The 22655-nt window shown below is 42.4% G+C and overlaps 1 protein-coding gene across 6 annotated transcripts in view; it reads left to right on the plus strand.

Annotated features, from left to right (window-relative positions):
• wasf1 (WASP family member 1) overlaps window positions 1-22606 on the plus strand; it is a 62962-nt gene extending 40356 nt beyond the window's left edge. For 4 of the 6 annotated variants that reach the window (XM_030406076.1, XM_030406078.1, XM_030406077.1 and 1 more), the window contains 6 exons: window positions 4096-4213; window positions 15053-15109; window positions 15943-16106; window positions 17965-18144; window positions 19910-20481; window positions 20747-22606. In XM_030406076.1, the coding sequence (XP_030261936.1) occupies window positions 4096-4213; window positions 15053-15109; window positions 15943-16106; window positions 17965-18144; window positions 19910-20481; window positions 20747-20904 (1249 nt within the window). In that variant the 3' untranslated portion in view covers window positions 20905-22606. The remainder of the gene's footprint in view (window positions 1-4095; window positions 4214-15052; window positions 15110-15942; window positions 16107-17964; window positions 18145-19909; window positions 20482-20746) is intronic. The other 2 variants (XM_030406080.1, XM_030406079.1) reach the window with 2 other exon arrangements.
• The last annotated feature ends 49 nt before the right edge of the window (window positions 22607-22655 follow it).

Raw genomic sequence — 22655 nt, forward strand, 5'->3', positions numbered from 1 at the left:
AAAATAGAAAACACAGCCTGAGCCTGCTGTAACCTCACAGTTTGATTTAGCCCAGACTAAACTACTGGCTTGTGTACCTGGGCTGGTTGGTTAGTACAATACCGTCAGCAGGTTTGTGATTCTTTCCACACACAGCATTTCAAGCAGGACAACCAGAATGATAGAGGGAGTCATTTGAAGATGAATAATCCATAAAAACCTCTGCTGGCCAGCACTCCCCTCTCTTCTATTTCTCGGCCCTCTCACCCTGCTGCACTCTCGCTTCTTTTCTCACCCCTCCCCCCACTCCATTTTTTTTTCTCCTGCAGCATCTCACGTGACCCATCTCTGTGTAAAACTGTCAACCTGACCGAGCCAGTTGGATAAGGATACACCTGAAACATGATCTTTTTATTTTTTTTATTTGTAGACACATGCGCCAAAAGAGATGGGTACAGGTGTAGGCTGTGGTATTCAAGACCAAGTGAAAGGCAGTCGTGGGTGTCTGCCTCGCTGACGTCATTTCTAAATCATACTCTGAATGTCTTGTTTTGTGCTGGAGACATCTTTTCAATCAGGAATGGAGGTTTAGTCACAGGTGAATTAGACATGAAACATGTGCATGGTAAGCCTGAAGGTCAGATCCTATCCCACATTTTGGTCTCCTCTCCCTTTCCTCTCCTCTCCTCTCCTTCTCATTTTGTTCCCTTTCCCATTGCCCCCATCCTCTTTTCTTCTCCTCTCCTCATTTTGTTTGTCTCACCTCCCTCTCTTTAATTTCTTTTCCAATCCTAATTTTCTTCCCATATCCTCTGCCCTGTCCTCCCCTTCTTTTCCTTTTTCCTCTCCTCTTTTTATTTTTCATCCTTTCCTTTCCTCTGCTCTCCTCTCTTGTCTTCTTGTCTTCTTGTCCCTCATTTTGGCTTCTCCTTTATGTTCCTCATCTTTCCTTTGCTCTGATCTCCTTTCCTTTACTTTCCCTTCCTCCTTTCCTCCCCTTCACCCTCCTCTCCTCCCTCATTTTCTTCTCCTCTCATTTTCTGAATCTCATCTTGTCTTTCCCATCATCTCCTATACTCCCTTTCTTCCGTTGCTCTCCTCTGTTTTTGCTTCTCCTCATTTTCTTCTCTGTTCTCCTCCTGTCCTTACTTCATTTGGCTCTCTTCTTCTCTCCTCTCCCCTCCTCTTCTCGCTTTTTTCTCCTCTCCACACATCACACCAGGAGTCTCCCTGGGACACCTCCCCAGGCTGTTATTTCTCATATCCACCCTGAGCAAAGCTGCCTCGTTCTTTCTCCCTCCTTCTATCTCTCTCTCACACGCACACACACACACACAGACACGCACACACACACACACACCAATACCCATCTCAAATAAACACAGAGTGAATACCATGCATAATGATTTACACAAACAATCAAATGCTACCCGCAGTGCACACACACAACAGCAGCATTCTCTCCACCCTTGCCTTATCCCATTGTTCAATTCTATTTTCTTCCCTTTGTTGTGTTGCATATCATTAAACTTTCTGTTCTTGCCTTTTGAAGCTTTTCCTTTTCATGTTCTGTGTTCTTGCTCTCTCTCCCTGTCATTATCGAATAATTGTCTCCTAAAATGTGTCCGCAGTTACACTCAGGACGTCAAGACCACTGAGTGGACAGGATGCACCACATATTTCTTTATATTAATTTTAGTGTCAAAGGACATCTGAAATGCCCTTTGATGTGCCCTGTGCTATGTTCATGAATATTTCTGACTGACGGTCAGAAGAGAAGGACTTACTAAGTTGTTTTGCGCTACATGTTTGAGTGCATCTCTCCCGGTTTGTGAGTAAACGCACAGTATGCAATTTCTGTCATGACGGGTTCCTCAATCAGAACACTGAAAACCGAAGGCATAGTTTGATGACATCCTCAAGTAGCATGTGAATTGTGTCAGTTGTCAAATTACTACGCTGGCCAGTAAAAATGAAGCTAATCCATTCAGAGGCACATGTCACTGCGGAAGCAAATTAAAATCACTCCAGTGTTGCTGTTAAGAACAAAACATGGCACATTTGTGGTTGAATTTATATAAAGTGTACTTATAATTTAAAAGATAATTGATTTCAGATGCAGACTGTGTTTTCAGTTTTTTCCGCACTGTTATCTTAAACTTCAGCCTGCCATTGGCGGTACATGACGCTTTTAATCTCTGTTATTTTTCTTAGCCAAATGAACCCTGGGAGTTTTTATCTCCAAGTTTTCATGCACACAGGCTTGTACTTAAGTTTTTTTAAATCAAGCCACCAGATATCTTGTAACGGCATAAAGATTTTGACCGATGATATACAGTAAATTTCACAAGGGACCAAAAACCTCTTGAGAAACTCAGAGCTTTTACTGTATTTCCACCGCAAGGGTCTAAATTAAGTTCTGGGGAAATTACTTTACCCCCCAAAAAAATCCCAGCTGGGGCGTTATAATAAAAGTACAGGAATTTTAGAGGTGTAGCCTGCAGCTGAGCATTTTATTTCAACCATTTAATAATCTCCAGCTGCAAACCATTTTGGTTCATTCTGCTTTGAAACATTAACATGGTATTAAGACAGAGAGAAAAATAAAATGCATGTCTGTCAGTTATTATGGCATCATCATTGTTGTAGAGTTGCGTGCAAAAATTATATATCCAAATGTCAATGGACTAATTTGGCTAATCATAGGCTGAAAGAACCTTATACTTCCAAGAAAAAGTAGCTCCTGGGACTTCAATTTGGATGGAAGCGTGGTTTGCAGTAGCCTCAGGTGCAGAGTTTTTGGGGTTGAATGTTGCTGTTTGGTAAAACACAGATGCAGACATGGAATGAAAGACAAAGAAGAGAAAGACATCAGCAGGGCAATTTACAAGTCGTATCCCCATATTGATATGAAATGACGTTACCTGACAGCATGTGTGGGCGTTTGTGAATGATAATTTTCTCGTCAAGAGGGACCTTTTGATGTGATAACCACCTGTGCCTGTCTTTTTTCATTTCCCTCCCTGTCATCATGGCACTGTTCTCCCCCCAGTGACCATCAACCACAAAAGCTTTTGCAATGCCAGTGAGGAAGACAGACTGAGAGAGGAGCAGGGTTGAGAGTAAAATGAATGATAACACATGAGTTATTATTCACATGATAAATAGATACGATTTGTTGAAGGAAAGCAGACTAAGACAGGGAAGGGCAGGAGACGGGAAGAGAAAAATGATTATTATCCAACGTTTCCCTCACTCACAATTCTTCAAGGTCATCTGAAAGAAAAAGAGGAAAAAGGACTATTTATAGCAGTATCAGTTTGTGCCCCACCCTCCTTGTCTGCTTAGTCTTAATGTAGAGCTGAAACAATCAGTTGGTTAATTGATGATAGTCCATCACCAACTTATCCGCATTTATTAGTTACATTATTGTAAAGTGAATATTTTTTGTTTAACAAAACATTTGAGGACAGCCGGGGAAATCGTGTTTGCCAGTCGTTGTGGAAACAAGTAATGGATTAAATGAGAAAATAATCAGCAGGCTATTTATATACAGTAAGGTCCTCATGCATAAGTATACTTTTTTGCTTTTCAAATGGAAATGTCACTGTAAAAGGTTTTAGAGAGAAAGGACTAAAACTGAATTTATAATTTATATCATCCATTCATGCATCTAATAATTTTATATATCAGCGACTATTTCTACAAAGATAACCACCAGACTATTGGCCAGGGTTTTTTTTTGTTTTTTTTTAAATGTTATGTATTGGTTTTAATGTAAAAATAAATAGCAAAATGCCTGTTGAAGCTTTTCACAATGAATGGGACCAACAGTCAGTTCAGTCTATTATTCGAAGTGAAAAAGCAGGCAAGAATACTCTTTCTGATGCAGACATTTGTGAAGCAGAGTCAACACCTGTTTGGAATTAGAGCTCAAAAATCTACTGAAATGATGATCAAAATAGTTGCAGATTCTTTTTTCTTAAATTGAATAATACATTGATAAACTAATCATTGCCGCTCTGGTCATTTTCAACAAGACGGGAAGAAAACTGCTTCTCTGGCTTGCCAACCAAAATGTAACAAGATTTCTTGGTTTATTTTCTCTGTCTGCAGGGACGACGGGAAGGAGGGTCTGAAGTTCTACACCAATCCATCCTACTTCTTCGACCTGTGGAGAGAGAAGATGCTGCAGGACACAGAGGACAAGAGGAAGGAGAGGCGGAAACAGAAGGTATGTCTGAACAATCATAAGCACAGGGTCCTGGCACCGCACTCTCTTTTTATTGGCGCAATAGGTCAAGGGGCTCACGAAGAGCAGTGGGGCTGCGTAGGAAGACGTGAAGTGAGAGTGAACTAGAGGCTTCCTGTGCTCTCAACAGATTCAGACCGATGCGTCCTGCTTGAATACTCTGACAGGCTGATTCACTGATAGATTCACAGGCCTGGCGTCATACCATGTAGTCTAATGCATTAATTAGCCACCACTCCAAGATTAATCAACCCCTTCCTCCAGTCAGCCCTGTTAGTTATTACTTATGTGATCATTACGTCTAATTAATGGGAGCATCTGCTGTTCATTTGCCTCCGCACTGTGCGTCACCTCACTGCCTCTTCACAGACAAGCGCGCACATGTAACCTCATGAGGGAGCTCAGCCTAGACACACAAATTGAATAAAAAAGCTCTTGGACATCCACAGAAAGCCCCTCTCCCACATGGAATGCAAAGCTATGACCCCTTACTCCAAATTGAGGGGTTTCCTACCCTCAGGATCAAGAGCTCTAATCAGCACCATCTTGCATTTCTCCGCGTGGGAAGCAGGGCGTGCTACACATCTCGCCCCCTCACAGTCAATCACAGCTCATTACAGTCACGTCAATGAAGAGCAGGGAGAGTGATTTTCCGTTGAGGGTTCATGTGAATGAAGAAGATATAATTTGTTGGTTTATGAGGTTTTTAATGATGGTGGGAAACGGCGGAAAAGAGGACAGAGTGCAAGTTCAGCCTAGAATTAGTCCGTAAGGAAGATTGAGAGAGTCGGAGTAAAATTAAGGATGTTTATTCGCCGTTCGGTTTCGTACTCATCACCTTTATCATACATGGATATTTTATTTTTTTCTACTGCAAAGCTCATTTGAAACTGTAGACAGAACTTATTTGCTTCAGAGGGTTAGGTTGATGTGTGCGCTTGTAGCGGAAGCCCTTTCCAGTGATTTCATTCTAATTAAAGCCCCGGGTGCGCTCAGCTTGTAAAGTCACATTCATTTCCCTCCTCGCCATGCTGGTAGTTAGACAGACAGACCCCATGGAAAGGCCTAGAGGACATTCACAGGGGAGAGCAGGATGGATTAGAGGAATTACACACACATTTTTGTTGGTTTGTGTAACCATCATGGCGGATAAATGGTCTGAGGATCAGGGCAAATACAGTGTCGAGAGTGTGTACATGTGTGTGTATTGAGAGAGTGCAGAATCGAGCATTAAAAGGGAGAGGGATGTAAAAGCACTCGCATATCAAATTTTTGTGTGTAAATCGTTGATTGATCTACACTTCATCACTTATTTATAGAGAGGTGTGTGTGTAATTGTTGCATTGCACTATTTATTTGCTTTGTACTCAACCTTATTATTTCACCAGCGGTTTACAGGTATCATCTATAGAGGGGTTAGGCACCCTCTCGCCCTCCCTCTTAGTTCACTAGCTTAGGTACGTTCGATTCCTGGAGGCCTGTGAACATTTTATATTATTTGATGACAAAGACACCCAACAAATGAACCAAAATAACCTTATGATAATAAAATATTAAAAAATTTCTTCTCCTTAGGCATTTATTGGTTTCTGACTGTGGGAAAAAACTGTAACGTTCCAGATAACTACTATCTCTTTCAGTAAATCACACACATTTTGGGGTATTCTCTATGATCTAATTTTGATAACTAATGTGATATTTTTTCACTTGCATTCACTGAGCCTCCCCTGAAACTGTTTGGAGAGGCACACCTTCCACCTCTGATCACTCTTCCTCCTAAACTCCTAAATGTTTTGACAGTTTTTCTATGGAACAGACACACACAGACACAGATATGCAGAGACATAACAGATCCAAATCGACCATGATCAACCATGCAGCCGCAGTGTCGAGGACCTGACGGGCCTTGCCACCTGTCAGTCACCATGACGCTATCTGAGATTGGCTGCCAACACATTTTGTTCCGTGACAGAAAATGTCCCAGCCCTCTCTCTCCCTCACATTCTTTCCTCCCAGAAGTTATTTTGCCTCCACTCTTTAGCTTCTTGCTACAACTTTATTTTAATGACAGCTGGACAGTGGGAAAATAAGTTTGGGAAATAAGGTTGACATTTATTTATTTACATGTTAGAAATGTATGCAAACAAGAATGGCACTCAGTAGAGCGCAATACCTCTGCCAACAGTCCCTTTTAATTCACTCAAACCAATCCAATATCAAACTCTATAGCCCTGTATCACTCTTAATTTTAAACCACCCATGACTGCCTTACCATAATTTAAGCCCGCCAGATGTAGGATCCTCATCAAATTGCACTCACTCATAGACACCACCCACCTAAATATGCCTGACTGTTTTCCATTAAGATCCATGCATTACTCCCCGAGAAACTAACCAAAATGTAGAAGAATGCAATGTTAACGAACGTGAGGAAAAATGTCCTGGAATGTCCCTTTACCCGAATCCGCACCATAAGTTAATGGGGCCCTCTCTAAACCGAGACCCATCCTCCATCCAAGTTTCATGGAAATCCATTCAGTAGTGTTTGTGTTAACCTGCTGACCAACCAATCAACTAAATAAGAATTATTTTGAAATTAGCGTTAAATGCAATTAAATGTGTACCTGATGTGTCAAACACAACTTGCTGTAGTTCTTTTTTTTCAATCACATCATGGACATCAAAACTTTGAAAGACAAGAACACAATTTGATCATCACAACAATGATGCTACAGAAAGTCTGTAAACAATAATGTATGGTGTTCAATTCTCACCCAGTTTGCTGTAAGAGATTTTCATAGACATACATAATATGCTATATATATACTATATTTTCAAACAAGGCATTTTAGCACTTTATCTAAACTGATTGGCAGTATAACTAAAAATTCTTCTCCAACTTCCCTTTGCCTTATCCAAGGTCACATTTGACAAATAAAGAATTAAAAGGAAGTAAAGAGGGAATGCAAAAAGGTTGATCTTGAAAAAGCACTGCATGGCGGCCAGGATTTCTAATGTAAAAGATCAATAATCCAAGCGCAGTATTAAGCGTTCTTGACACGTTTCATAAATAAGGAGCCGGTTAGGTCCTCAGGGAACTGTAGCCTCGTGTTACTGACTCTTTAAAACTTTCTCTAAATACACTCCTTGAATACACTGAGCCAGGAAAAGCGGCTTTGGATGCCTTCCAGTGAGTAGCGAAAAGCAATTGACTTCAGCTGGTGTAGCGAGAGACCACAGTTCATGGGTTCAGGTCAAGAGTTTCTTCTTACAGCACAGAGGGAAGACAACAAATCAAATCTTCTAGCCAAGGGTGAAAAAAGACAAGATGGAGTGACTCAAGGACGACGAATGAATTCATCTTAGACAGATTCAGATTGGTTTTAACAGTACAAGACCATAGATGTGTAATACATCTTCTTAAATAGTGTATGAGAGATTATTCATCTAAAGTGGGCCTAGTTTCCCAGCAACTTTAACTTTCCCTCTTTCCTCATGTTAGATGTCCACTTTATGGATTGTATCATGCATCACAGAAAAGACATCTGTGTTATGACTATTAAAATTCCGAATAATGGGAAAAACAATTTCCTTACAGTTTGAAACATCATTTTGAAAACTTGGATGATTGATTCACGGCAGTGTCTGAATATGAAATTGGTATGTGACTGTTCAAAGAGGCAATTAAAAGTCAAAAGTAGAAACACTATTTGAATGTTTAAAAGCAACTGTTGACTGAAGTGAGGCTAATTGAATTCTCAGCTATCAAAACTGACATCTTGAAACTTGTACCTGACAGAAAGAGAGACAGAGAGTGGAAATTAAAATGGAAATTTCTGCACTTTTTCCCCTCCTTCATCTTTTTTTTAGTCACCAGCCATTTTTTTACTGAGTCACTAATCGCTAGATGAGTGTGTGTAAATATGGCTTTACACTATGTTACGCACATACACAAAGATTAGCAGCCAGTGATAAATGAAATGCAGCACAGGGCAAAGAGAAGGGAAAGAGAAGCCTACAGTGTCCTAATCTCATTAGTTCCTGTGTTAGCCTCACCCTCAGTGGATTAGAAGGAGACTGAGCCAGTCAGAGAGACACAGAGAGTGAGAGGGAGGAAAGGCCCAGGGCCTCGGGAGAGAGGAAGCAAAAGAGGAAGTTGGCAGGAAGGTAGACGGAGAGCATCGCTGAGTCCACACCACATCGAGGTTTGTCTCTAGCGCCAGGATCCCCTGTGGAGAAGCCCCTTTGGCTCTGCCTCTCCCACTCCTTTCCCATTACAGCGCTCATGGGCACAGGAAGCTGGAAATGCCTTATCGTCGTAATAGAATATATTGACATTTGATTCTGCCTATTTTAGCTAGTTTCACTTGTCCAGAAGCAGGGAAATATTTTCTGGATTTGCTTAAAGCCCATTGCTTCCACTTTTTTCCCACACTGTTGCTGGAAAGCCTATCTGATTAAAATGCGAAATGTCAAAGTTTAAAAATTAACAGTGCCAAAATCTGATGTAAAGCATCATTACGGAGCTGTAAAAGAGCACACCAAGGTGTTACTTTTGGTCAATAAAAACTGATTTTCTGTTAACAAAGAGATAATTACGGTCCAAACACAAATAAAAGTTTTTTTGTCTTATTTTTACTTGCAGTGCTCATGGGACACACTCATAACATTCTCGTTAAAATTAAGAAAGCTGTTAGTCAAACTGTCCTTGTGCTCCAGAGAACTACTCAGACTGAGTTTTGCCACACATGATGCTCGAGTGGAGTCACAGCTTTAGATATTTTCACAATATCTGTAGACGTATCAGTTTTGACATATGTGCGGCTGTTGTTGCAGACCACATCGTGCAGCTGTTTTCATCAATATTTGATGACGATGACAGCTCAGATAAAAATGAATAGGCTTTACTCATTTGAGTCACGCAACATGTCCCTCAACAGGCTTGTATGAAAGTTTCAAAACCGCATTAGAAAGGTCACCGCCTGGTCAAATAAGAGGATCCTACACATTGCTCCACGCTCAGAAGATAAACATTTCATTGACAGAAAAGTGCTTCTGTTTCAGGAGACATCTCAGCTTAAGGAGAATATGCTAGGCTGTGAGTTTGTGTAACAACATGCCAGCGTAGCATCAGTGATGGCAGTTTATTGCCAACATAAAGGATCTCGTCTTTACTTAGAAGAGCCAAACCTGCTTTAAATATCATAAAATGCCAAGAAAATGTTTCCCTGTCTACATCTTTATACAGCAGCAGTAGGCCACCTGCATTATGTCTCTGTCATTACGGCTTTCTGACAGATATCTCACGTTAAGTCGTTTTATTGTGAGGGGGGTCTTTCCAGTGGTGAAATACTTATTTTTACTTCTCAGGGAGTTTCAGTTCTTGTAGGAGCAAGTGCAGCTAGTGAAAGTGAACCAGGATGGCTATTTTCTGACTTTAGACTGGTTTAGATCAAGTGTGCCAACACAGTTACCAGTTGCAGCTTGGATACCTTTTTTCATATTAATTAAAACAACTTTCATCCCAAAAGTAATGTAATATGTTTGGCTATTTTAAGCCCCGTAGCTAACGTCAATGTTTCGCCGGTAAACAGGAAAATGGTAGTGGTAGAATTGAGTCATGGTGTAGAAATACTGCTTTCTCTCATCCTCTGTCTTTGTTCCTCTCAGCCTCTGCTTCACAATCTCTTTTCTGAATCCTGCCCTAACTCTGTCCAACTCTGTGCAGCTGGAAATGCCTTATCTTGTGTGTCCCAATGGCCTTATAAGAGTCCTCTCTGAAACCCCTCCTCCCTTCCTCACTCCCCCAGAGGTAAGACTTTCTCCCTTCTCCCCCCTCTTCCTCCACCGATTGAGCATCTGCTCCCCACGAGGAAGCCTGCAGCCCTGCCCTCCCCTCTCCCCACTCGATCTGTCCACTCACCCTCTGGTTTGCCCACAAGTGAGACAAATGAGCTCCCCAGCCTCACCCTGTTACTAACCACCCTCCAGTATGTACCTGCCCTGACTGCATCCCAGTTCTACTCCAGGGCGAGGAGAGGAGTCCTTGAATATTTTTTTTTTATCAGGAATCCTCCAAAAGGGGAAAAAAAAACCTAAATTTGAACCCCCTGTAAATGTATTTAGCCTCTGAGTAGATACCTGAGTAGTTCTTCAGTACATCTTTGCTCAATTTCAGAAACAGATACTGAGTTTTAAATGTAATAACTGGCCTCATGCTGTGTTCACACCAACACGCAAACCTATTTACTCTATTTACACGCACTGTATTATGATTATTATGAATTTACCAGACTCTTCTAATACTTGCATTTACCCACTTAGTCATTATATGCACATTGCTGATGATTACTGGTCAGAAATCATCCCTACAGTATTCCTGCAGTGTTTTGAGGTATTTGGTACAACATTTATGAAGTGCTTCCGAAGAGATTTGAAAATATCAGGATTTACATTGTGTATCTCAACATTACCTAAAAATATCTGAATGATATTTAAGTCCCAGCCCTACCTCCATTAGCACTGTTAAGAAATATTCCTTTTGAAGCTCTCATTAGCCGTATCTTTTTTGCATACTTGCTAAGCAGTTGTAGCCAACACACAGTGAACCTGCAAGTCAATGTATCAACAGCCATTAAAGTTTAAAGCTAGGCTGCTTTGAATAGTATTGCTGTTTATGGCTAGAAAATGCTGCAACTATTTATTAGTTTATTAGTTAACTTGACTAGTCTCAACCAAACCTTGAATTAAATTGTAGATAACTATTAAAATTCCAAATGAGCACAGTGAGTGTTATACGCTCTAAACTGTTGTTCGCAGTGTGCTCTGGCCACGCCACACTTTAGTTTATGTGAAGTAGGAAAGGATGCTATGTAGGTAAGGAATTTGGGACACAGCCATGGAGGAGACACTTGACTAACTGCAAGACAACACTTTGCGGTCGTTCGCTTGCTGATTGTGAGTCTAACTGCACGCGTCTTTTGGAGTGAGAGCCCTCTTTTGATGAAGTGTTTGCCCGGCTGGTGTAAGTGTTCAGACTAACACTTTCTGAAACAAGCTTGAGCAGAATATCTTTCTCTCTGTTACAGATAATGACCCATAATAGCTAGAGATGCACATTTGCTTCTCTGTGACTGTACTTCTTCCTGATTAGAGCATTTTCAGCTTGCGCGCATATTTGATATTGCCACCAGGCTTCATGATAAAGCAGAACATCATAATATTGCAATCCAAGTGACTGCACAACCAATATTTTCTGAAATACGTTTGTAATTGTACACTGATTATTTTATTACATTCCTCAGTGAAACCAGTAGCTGCAGATCATTACTGCACAAGGCTGTACGGCTCAAATCCAATAGATCTGCGGCTGTAGTGTATGTGTGTGTGTACGTGTTAGTTTGTGTTATTGTCAGCAGCAGGGTGGTCTGGTGGTCGTGTGCCTCTGCAGGGCCTCCCTGTGGGGGCTATTTACACAGTAACTTAACTACAGTTCTGCTGAGTCCGTCACATCGAATACTCCTATAAACATACAGAGACGTGCAGATACACACACTGAAAAAAAAACAAACATGTGTGAATATGTGCACATACGGACACGTGAGAATGAGTTCTGTACATGGCATAAATCTAGAACTGCTGTGTTACACACAGTTGTACACACTCGCAGCGCTTGCGCGGCACCGCTCTCTTTGCCAGCACCAGTCCATTCAGATGAAGGATGACGAGCTCACAGAGGCACCGCGGACTTCTTAAATTAGCTACATTTATAACGGCTGTGACAAACATGTGCATGCACACTAACACAAACACACACATGGATGCACTGTCCTCATTTTCTCTCATATACAAGCACAGTGTATCTCCCTGGTTTGTTGTGATTTTTGTTCCCGTTTTCTCACTCGCGTTGCTGCATTAACACCTTCACTCTGTGACAATGGCGTTATGTGTTCGACTTTTTCCCTGCGTGTCCTTGCCCTTTTTATCTGCCCGACCACTTGTCCTCCCTACCATTCTTCGTTATAATATCAATACAACCAAATTCCCATAATGATAGTCCACGTATTATTGCAGTGTGAACACTTACATGTTGCAAATGTGCCCTGCAATGCTTCTTTAAATACTACCAAGACACAGTGACTGCAAACCTTTCAGGAAGTCAGAGGCTAGGCTGACTAATCTTCCAGAAATTGCAGCTGAATTTTAGAGGCTGTGCTCACTTTGGAAAATGGCAGAGCATGATAAGTTAAAATGTTTGACCTTCTGATGCAGCTCCTTCAGCCTCAGCAGACAGTGTTGTCAGGATGCATTGCCATCTCAAATTATATACAGTTTGTCAGTTCAGATATATTAATGTGAAGCAGCAGGGCAGGAGAAGGTTGGTCTTTGGTTAAATGTGCGTGCTTGCATGCACGCCTGTGTTTGTGTGTGAGTGTGTTCGAGCTCAGAGGCAACCACTCAGCCAATGCCTCATCAGGGGTAATGGGCCATGATGAATCAGAACCTAATCAATGTGCATTACCATTAGGATTTATTCTCATGCTCACTCTCAGCGGCCCAGCCGCAGCAGTGGACAGACAAAATCAACATCATTTAGCCAAACCAGAGGAGATGCTGTCCACAACCTACACTGTGTTGAATCAGCCGCCTGTCAGCCAGCATGTATAATTTGAGGACCAGCACACACACACACACACACACACACACACACACACACACACACACACACACACACACTCTGTACACAGTTATTGAATGATCAGGGTGGGCCACCCTAAAGGATCTAAGTGACATAAAAATGTATTAGCTTTGGCTGTGTTGCAGAGTCCCAGTGTGGCAGGCTGGGAATTATATTTCAGAAGCCTTTTCTTTACCTTGCCTGGAAACATTTCTTGGCGAAATGATACACCACCCTTTACACACAGATGTGTACATTCACCAACTAACTGTATTGTGTGTCTGCTACTAGAAAAGGGATTACAATTATTGTTTCCTCAGAAGCTAGAAAGCCAACCAAGTGGGAAAATGGTGTGTCTGTGTAAAGGAAGTTTGTAGAATGTGTTCAATTTCACCCATACTGATACTGAAATACCTGAGCTACACTTACAAGATAGGTCTGACAATAATCTGTTTTTCTGATTGTCAACAAATCCCATGAAAGGACCAAAACCAACAATGAATTGTCTTTGTAGCCAAAGCCTATTGTATCTCATTCCTCTGTGCCATAGACCTACATCGATATAAAAAAAATGAGACAATGTGCGCCGGGTGTCATGTTCCTTAATTACAACAGGCGTGGGCACTGTAGTTTATTTCAGATTAATCCCACATACACCATCCTGCTGTTGCAAACACTCACTGTGGAGGTCGACTTAAGCCCTGCATGAAGGAACTATTTCTTTACCTTGTAATCGTTCTGTTAAAGGATGGAATACTTGCCGCCCTCACAACATCCTAGAGTTGTGAAATCTTCTTTAAGTATTACAGACAGTTTGTGCTTATCAAATAAAAACACTGCACATGATGTGTAGAGCCCAATGGACTTCCGGCATCGCCTCACTGGTAGCGTAAAGGCACTGTATATAAGAATCGACCACCTGTTGGGGTAATCAGTCTGAATCTGTGCACTTCTTGGTCCTACACCTCAATTGCTATAGATATCTTGGCAACATCATTCTTCGGCGTCTTTGACATTACGTCAAAACTGTTATTTTTCACATTCTTTTCAGACTTGTAGTTGAATTTTCTACTGTTTTAAATCTCAAATGATTACATATAGCTCCTTTTAAACAACACATATCCACCGACATAGCCCGCAGTGTGTTGTTTTGATGTTTGTAACGGGCTGACAAAGACACTACTTCCTCCTGTTTGTTTACCGTTAGTTCAAAGCTAGTGTCCAGCTGTTTTAGACTAGTACTTTTTAAAAATGGAACTATACATTTCTAACTTGTTTTTATATGTATCCTCAGAAGGAAACCAGAGTGCTACAGACAGGCTAAGGAAGTCCATCAGTATCACATTCACATTGCTGGGTTTAGTCTTTTCATGGGATGTGTTGAACATGAGGAAAAATAGAATAATACCTGATGATAAAAGTGGAAAGTGTGTCTTTTTAATTGAATTGTTTGTCAGGATTGAATATTACTTTCTAATATGAGTGCATAAAGTGGCTCAGGGTAACAACACTGATTGAGAAAGTGCTTTTTATGCTAATTAGCTTTTAGTTGAACTGTGAAATGCTCCCTCCTCCATTTAAGTGTTTTTCTGCTTTAACTTGTTTTGTATTATTTTGAGTAGAGATGTGTGTGTGTGTGTGTGTGTGTGTGTGTGTGTGTGTGTGTGTGTTTTGTTTTGCATGCCATTCTTCAGTGTGAGCTGTTGTATGTTGGTTTCGAAGTTGTTGTTTTTTTCCACATGTAGAAACACACCTTTTGTAGTTTGTCCTCTCATTCCAGCGAGATCTCCCTCTTTCTACCTCAGTCTTCTTTCTGTTTGCGCTGAAGCACGGCTCTGTTATTTCCCAGAGTGTGTGTGTTTGTTTTGAGTGTGTGCGTGTGTGTGTGTTTGCACTGGACTGTGTGTGCCGCCTCATCCTACCTGCATTGTGACGTCCCTTGAGCTACATGCGTTGTCATTTTCTGTTCAACAGCACTTTTCTCCTCTTTCCCTATTGTCCCACCTTCTGTCACCGCCCACTCTTGTTTTTGTCTGTGTCGACCGTGTGCAGCAGTGTTCAATCCTGTGCCTTGTTGATTTTTTTGAAACCCCCTCCCTTCACACCCGGTGCTTCTCTTGTGGTTTTTGTTTTTGTTCTTATAGTTGCAGGACCCCCGCATGTATGATCAGGTCTATAGGTACTTAGACCTTCCAGGGCAGGTATGTGAAAATACAGCGATTATTTCAAAAACACTGTGTAATTTCTGCAACAGCAGCTCGCTGCTCAGTTTCTTTACAGCTGTGGGTGTGTGTGTGTGTGTGAGAGAACGTCAGTCAAGTGGAAGTCTGGGAGACAGGGAGTGCTGTTTGGCTTTTCGAATTGCCACTTTATTGCAACTTTCTTTCGTCAAATGTTTCACTAAAAGTACATTCTTTTATTTTAATTTGGTCCAAGTCGGTCACTAAGCACTCCCTGTTCCCAAGCTTGAACGACAGTGTTTTCTTATTAAACGTTTATGTAATTTATATTTGAAAAATCCTTATCACCTAGTTTAAGATTCATAGAAATCCTGCAAAGACATTTTGACAGCTGCTACGGAGGTGAAGTGTTTAAGAGGGATTCTTTGCTACGGTAAATGGATTTTCATGTGGCACTTGTACTGTAAAATTAAGAGCTTAAAAGGCACTAGGGTGGAACTTGGATCCATGTTTAAAATGTGGATCTAATTGTGTGTGTGTGTGTATGTGTGTGTCATTTAAAGTAATTATTTACCTTGTTTCTTTCTACTTGCAAATCCGACTTTCACCTGTTATTATAGTTCCTAACAGGCACTTTGTTTTCTAAATGACAAAACATGTTTCTTTAACAGCAGCTAATCTGTTATCTTTTCTCTCTTTCTCCTTCCTTCCATCTCCTTTCATTTAATCCATCCACAAACCATCGTCCCCCATTTAATTCTCACCATCTCCCACATCTGCCTCCTCCCTCAAACCATCTCCACCCCACACACCATCACTGTGCCCTGCTTCACCCCCTCCTCCTTTTACCGAAGCTGAAGGCAATAGACCGTCCACAGGAGCCGGAGAAGGTACCACGGGTGCCTCACGACCGTAAAAAGGAGTGGCAGAAACTGGCGCTGGGTGCAGAGCTCGCCCAAGACATTCCAGACGACAAACACAGAGAGGCCAACGGATCTGCAGGTTACCACGAAAACAGGTGTGTGAAGGGCGGCTGTTAAAATGATCTGCATAACATTTAGGTCCACTTATAGGCAAGCAATCTCTTTCAGACTGCCACTTAGCCTGGTAGGAGTTACCGGCAGGTGTCAAACGATGGGGCTTCCATGAAAATGCACTTGCAGTCAGAAGTTTGGTGTAATTTAGAACATCAAGCTCTTCTGCTCTGCATGAGAGGAAATACCTCTGTACAAAGTTGCAAATGGCACTGGTGAAGAGATGGGGGAGAAAAATAAGGGGACACTGTGCTAAATGGGTGAAATCGTGGATACTACAGTGACAGACTCAAGCAGCCTTCCCTTTCTTTTTCCGTTCATCCTTTTTCCCCACTCACCTAAACAGCCCATCAGAGTGAATTCTCTCCCTGGTGAGCTGCCACTGATTCAACGTGCTGAATCGGCCAAAAAGCTGCCAACAAGGGTCGTCTAGTGCCAGTGGTTTTGGACACACTCGAACAACTAGAGCCGCAGACACCCGCCGAAGTCCTCAACAATGGCCCTGTCTCTCTGATGAAAATGAAAATAATGAGATTTGGTTATGGTTTTTTAGAAAGTAATTGAAATTGTCAGAAGTCAAGGTTCTTCCTCAGTGTCAGATCATAGCTAGACTTCTGTGGAGACAATGCCGGCTCAAGTGCACGCTGTCACTGAAGCAAAGACATACGAAATACAGAGATATTCAGATATTCTTTTTTTTTTTTAAAGATTCAACTTTCTGCTCAGATTTTTAAGCTTACAGTATACAAAAAAACAATAGTATTATATTTAATGCCAACGCCAAACAAGGTATCTTGACAGGGGGTCTCTACCTCTGTCTCTGAGACCGGTAAGCATTGAAACGCAGAATGTAAAACTTCTAATACCGATGAACGCTGCTTTGTCAGCAGGATGTAATCACCCATGTAAAAAAAATTTAAAATTGTACCCACTCCACAGAGATTGAGCTCTTACAGGAGCGACAGCAGTGATGATTAAGCTTCCTCGCAGTCGTGATTGCATTTATTGTGCCTCAAACCTCCAAATGTCACTCCGCCATATTCAGCCTTTTCCCCACCAGTCAATATGATTAATAAGATTTTATGCAAATTGTTGGTTTTCTTTGATTTGACAGTCGAGTGATCATCTTGGCATAAAATCTTTTCTCCAATCGTCGAAAAGATAAATCTTTTGAATTCATGCTCCAGGATGTTGTGACCAAATATCCACCATGTCTGTGATGGACTGGCTGGTCAGTTGTTGTAGTATACTTTTTTTTTTTTTTTTTTCATATGATGCTATTTGTTGTACAGTACTTTATTTCATTTTAATGTGCTTGAACATGTTTTTAAGCTTGTCGCAACTCATCTTTCCTAATTTCCTTCTATCTTAATTTCTGAATTTTGGACCATGTCAAGTTTACTCTTTGTAACTTTGAGCTGTTTTTTTTTATTTATTTCAAGTGAAAAGCTTGTTGTGCCCTGTGTTCACCACATTCACCCCACTCAACCACCTCTGCATAATGGCAGGGGAACATTTACAGCCATGATCTTGCTGATACATTGGCAGTATTGTTGTTTTAATTGCCAACCAGGGGGAAAACCATCTTCATCATTAAAGATACAAAAGAAGAAAAGAACATAGTCCTGCTATACAAAATCCCATTCATCTTCTCACATCTTTGGAACTGTAGATGCTGGATTTTTTTCCCTCTTCAAGCTTCTAAACTCTCACAAACTCTAAAATAATTCTAGGAAGGTCGTGAAGGAAAAAAGCAATTCCTTGGTGAAGGTGCTGAACAATTATTGTTACTAAAGGGAAAGCAACCAAAGTGAGAAAATGAAAACGTATCTCTCTGCTCAGGGCTCCCTTGTACATGGAACATTTGGACGGGCCCTTCTCGCTGGCGGCGCTGCCCTACACCCAGATGAACGAGCTGCTGAACCGTACCGGGGACAGAATGTATTCACGGCCCCACGACCCTCCTCCGCCTCCACCTCTCATGCACCCACTGGGAGAGATCAAGCCACCCTCAGTGATCAGGTGGGACATTTAGACGACACATAACCCTCAGGTTCAAATCCCCTTTGAAAACAAATTTAGCGAAAGTTTTTAAAAAGAAGCTCACCCGCGTTTGATTGCCAGAGAGCTACCGAAGCTCCGACAGGTCAAAGCAAATTCAAGTGTGAAGAACAATTTGTCAACGCAGTTTGACCTTGTGTCTGATCCAGAAGCAGCGCACATCCAATCCCCATCTCCTTTGGTTTGTTTGTTTATTTATTTTGCTTAACTCTCTCCTATGGATCAATTGTCCGTAGTGAGTGGAGCGCTTTCTTTCCTGCTGGATTTTTCAGTCAGGCAGAAACAAACCCAAAAAAAGGAGGGATTGATGGATGAATAGATTGAGATTTTCAAAGCAGAAGGGGGGGAAAAAAAAAGGCCTCGGAGAAGGGCAGGATCAATAAAACGTTAAGGCCACTGAGCGCATTACAGGTTGTTTTTCTGCCGCACACTTTTGCCGCATATGTCACTGTTTGAAGGGATGGAGAGATCAGAGGGAATGATTAAGGCTGTGCCTGCAGCACCAGAGAAATATCTCATTGATTTTTTTTTTTGCAGAAGTCCTTGCAGCTGTCTTTTGACTCACAAACTCTGTCCATCCCCATCTCTGCCTGTTTTTTTTTTTCTTTCTTTAGCCTTGTGAGAGCTGGCACAGTCTGACAGCCCATTTTAGTCGGTCGTTCTATCTCAGTTCCAGCTCTATCCTGCTTATCTTCTCTCACACGTATCATCTTCAGAAAATATAAACAATCTAGTTTATCTCTACCTTTCAGTCGTTTTCTGACCTTTGGTTCTGGAGGTTCACACCGTTCCATATCTAATTTTTTCTCACTTTCCCCCGCCCCTCCTCCTTATTTAATACAGCACATCAAGCAGTTGTTGGTACGGACCGGCCTTAAGTAGCCGGTGCGGAAATACTCAACACGTTATTTTCCTCCCCCCTTCTTTCTCTCGCTTTGCTTTTTTTTTTTTTTTTTGTGTCTGCAGCAATTTTCTCCACAGGAAGAAAATTGATTGTGAACGTGTCGCTCTTCGTGTCGCAATGTTCTGGTTCGTAGCTCCATCCACCCACACAGCCTCAGCACCAGTTAATGGCCAGTAATGATCGCATTCTTTCTTTAATGTACGAGTTACGGTAAGATCTGGACGCTCCGTGTTTTTAGACACTCCTCTCCGACATGCCTGCTGACATTTATTAGACGGTCAATGGAATGCTGTGATTTCTTAAGGGCTGGTGGCAGAGTTAAGGGGCCTCCTACAGGGGCATCATCACATCACTTGAGACGAACATCTAAGCCTCTCTCACAACACTGCAATTAAAAAAAAAATTAAAAAAAAAGGACTTTCAAAAGCAGCTTTCGTGTATCGCCGGCAACCTCTGATTTTGCCCTCTGAAATGACAACTGTTGCTGGCAGATTTTACCAACCGATAGTTATTTAAGCCGACAGGAGCTGAGTTGAAATCTTGTCTGTGGTTGGCTGGTTAATGTTTCCAGCTGACTTGTTTTAAACAAGAATCTTGTAAGAGCGGTTTTATAGACCAAGGCTATAGCTGCGTGTCTCGACAAAATGTCAGCATCCTCATCAGCTGATGATCCACGAAACCACAGTTGGTTTGAGAAAAGAAAATGTACTTGAAGCTTTTATACATTTTAAACAGTTACGGCTGAACTTTTCATCTCGCCCTCACTTTTTAGCACTAATTCCCCGTCATGACCTCCTTTTCTTTCTCTCTTCTCTTCTCCAGTTCCAGTTCAGGTTTTTCCGACAGCAGACCCCAGTCTCCAGCCCGGACAGCAGGCCACAACTCCAACACTCCTCCTCCGCCGCCTCCCCCTCTTCCCCCTCCGCCTCCCCCGTTACCATCCGCGAGCCTGCGGGGCACTCCTCCTCCTCCCATTCCTCCTCTGCCGCTCCAGCAGCAGCTCCCGGCCATCCCGCCAGCCCCTGCTCCTCTCCAGATCGCCCCGGGTGTTCTTCACCCCGCCCCACCACCCGTGGCGCCTCCCCTCCACTCCTCCTCCCCGGCCCGTCTCCAACACATGCTGGACAGGGGCCAGCCCCTGGGCTCTGGGACCCAGTCGGACGGCAGCATCCTGCCTCCTCCCCCGCCGCCCCCTCCTCTGCCTCTCCCCGGGGCGCGGAGCTCCTCGCCATGTCCGTCAGGCCCGCCACCTGTGCCGGCCTTCCCCTCAGCAGGAGCCATGGCCTCCCCGCCGCCCCACACCCTCCACGATGTTGGGGCCAAGAGGCACCACCCAACCAATCTGCCACCCATCAGCGATGCACGCAGTGTCCTGTTGGAAGCCATCAGAAAAGGTGCGAAAACCTCCCATCAGCGTTCTTGAGTCAAGCACATGCTCACATTAGACAAAGTTTTTCTAAAAAAATACATCAGGTCAAATAAATTACAGCTGAAAATGAGTCAATTAATCTGCTAGATAAATATTATTCAAAAAAGTAATTTCTGAGTAAAAAAGTTGTTGTTCTTCATTTGCTGATTTTCTTAATTTTCTTGGGACAGTAAATTGTTCATCAAATCATAAATTATTTTCTTGATTGTGTCTTCGTCCTCTCACACCAGGCATACAGCTGCGGAAAGTGGAAGAGCAGCGAGAGCAAGAGGCTAAGCACGAGCGCGTCGGCAATGACGTGGCCACGATCCTCTCGCGCCGCATCGCAGTGGAGTACTCCGACTCCGAGGACGAGTCCGAGTTCGACGAGGGAGACTGGATGGAGTGACGACGATCACAAAGCAGCTTCGGCAGCAGAGGGAAAAAAAACGTGTTCAGGTGCACCCCCTCCTCCCCAAACCAGCCCTGCACTCCACACCTCGCCATCAAAAGAGTCCTTTCTACTCTGGAGGGAAGCCAAACATCGCTGCTGCCCACTTCTCCTCTGTCGAGCTTTTTTTATCTCGTCATATCTCTGTCTCGTTGTGGTTCGTGTTCTGAGGGGAATCTCCACGTCGTCCTCGTCCGTCTCTCCAGCGTCTCCGAGAGAAGTTCTTTTTTTTTTTTTTTTTGCATTCATTCTTTTCTGCACTACCACACGACCTTTGTTTCTGCTGGATTTCTCGTGACGAAATCCCCTCATGTTTACTCTTGTGATACATGAAGATGTCTTTTTTTGAAGAAACCACTTGTTTTTGTTTCATATCTGTGCGTCGATGTGTAAAAAAAAAAAACAAACAAAAAAAACCAACAACAAAAAAAAAAAATAGAAAAGGAAAAAATGAAGGCATGTTGCATTTATCCTTAGTTTCTCCAGCACCATTTTGCTACCTGGTGGCTGAACACGGCATTGAACGAATGCTGTTTTATTTTATCGTCTTTTTATTTACCTTTTTTCCGACGGAACGTTTGCGGTTTGAACAGTAGCTGCTGATACTGACCACTACATGAACAGTCACTCAGTGTTGAACATCGGCTGGGTAGTCTTTTTGTTTTTTCTCTCTTGCTACCAGAACTGACTTCACCACTTAGCACAAGCAGAAGATTGTGTCAGTATGTCATGTGATGATTGCTGTACGGTTGAAAATGAATAAGGGGGGGGGGGAGCGTTACGGCGTGTGCATATCCATCCACTTACATCTAACTTTTTAGCCCAGGGAAATGTATGCCAAGAGATTGAGATTTTTTCTTTTTCCTTTTCTTGTCTGTCAAGGCTCCGCGGAGCCACGTACGCTCACATGTAGACATCAGGCAATGTCGGAGAGAAACACTGAGCCATTGGTTTTTAGTCATATCGAGCTCCCATCCTTTTCTCAAGCTCTTCGCCATAGAAACGGACACTGGAAGCGATTAGATGCTGTAGACACACATCAGATTTTCCTGCCTCTCTTAATTATCCCTGATGAATCGTCAGCGTGCCAGGGAAGACTTTAGATTTTCGAGAAAAGTACGCGCGATAATGAGTCCGACCGCCACCAGGTACAGACCACTCGCCACCACCGAAGGCAGCTCTTCCCTCAGATCCCCCTTTTACTGTGTACCTGCCCACTAACGAGAAGCCTTACCTCGTTTGGTTCTACAGCAGCAACTGTTGATCAAAAGAATACACTCTGTGTGATATTGCCTTTTCAGGCGTGAAAGAGAAGGATACATTCTGCCTTGTTTTTGGCTCATTTCAAAGAAAATGTCTGCCATCCTTTTCCGTTTGTTCGTTTGTTATTTCTTCTACTTGCCTTATTGTTCGTACAAAACGTATCGTTGAGTTGATGAATGTATCGTGCTGTTACTACTTACTTGCCTGCGCTTGTATGGATTTGCTGTTTCTATGTTCGGGGGGTAAAAAGGGACGGAGGGGACCGAAACCCTGGTTAAAAAAAATAAATAAATAAAAAAGATTAGATCAATACTGTATACCATGTAACTTATGTAACTGTTGACTGTAACAGTTTGCTTGAATTAATAAAAATCTAATGTTATGTTTCAGCCCTAAATGGGAGTTTGTCTCGTGTGCTTAGCTCAGCTCTGTTCTTCATATGTAGC

This window comes from Sparus aurata, chromosome 22, assembly GCF_900880675.1.
Source record: "Sparus aurata chromosome 22, fSpaAur1.1, whole genome shotgun sequence".
Classification (NCBI taxonomy): domain Eukaryota; kingdom Metazoa; phylum Chordata; class Actinopteri; order Spariformes; family Sparidae; genus Sparus; species Sparus aurata.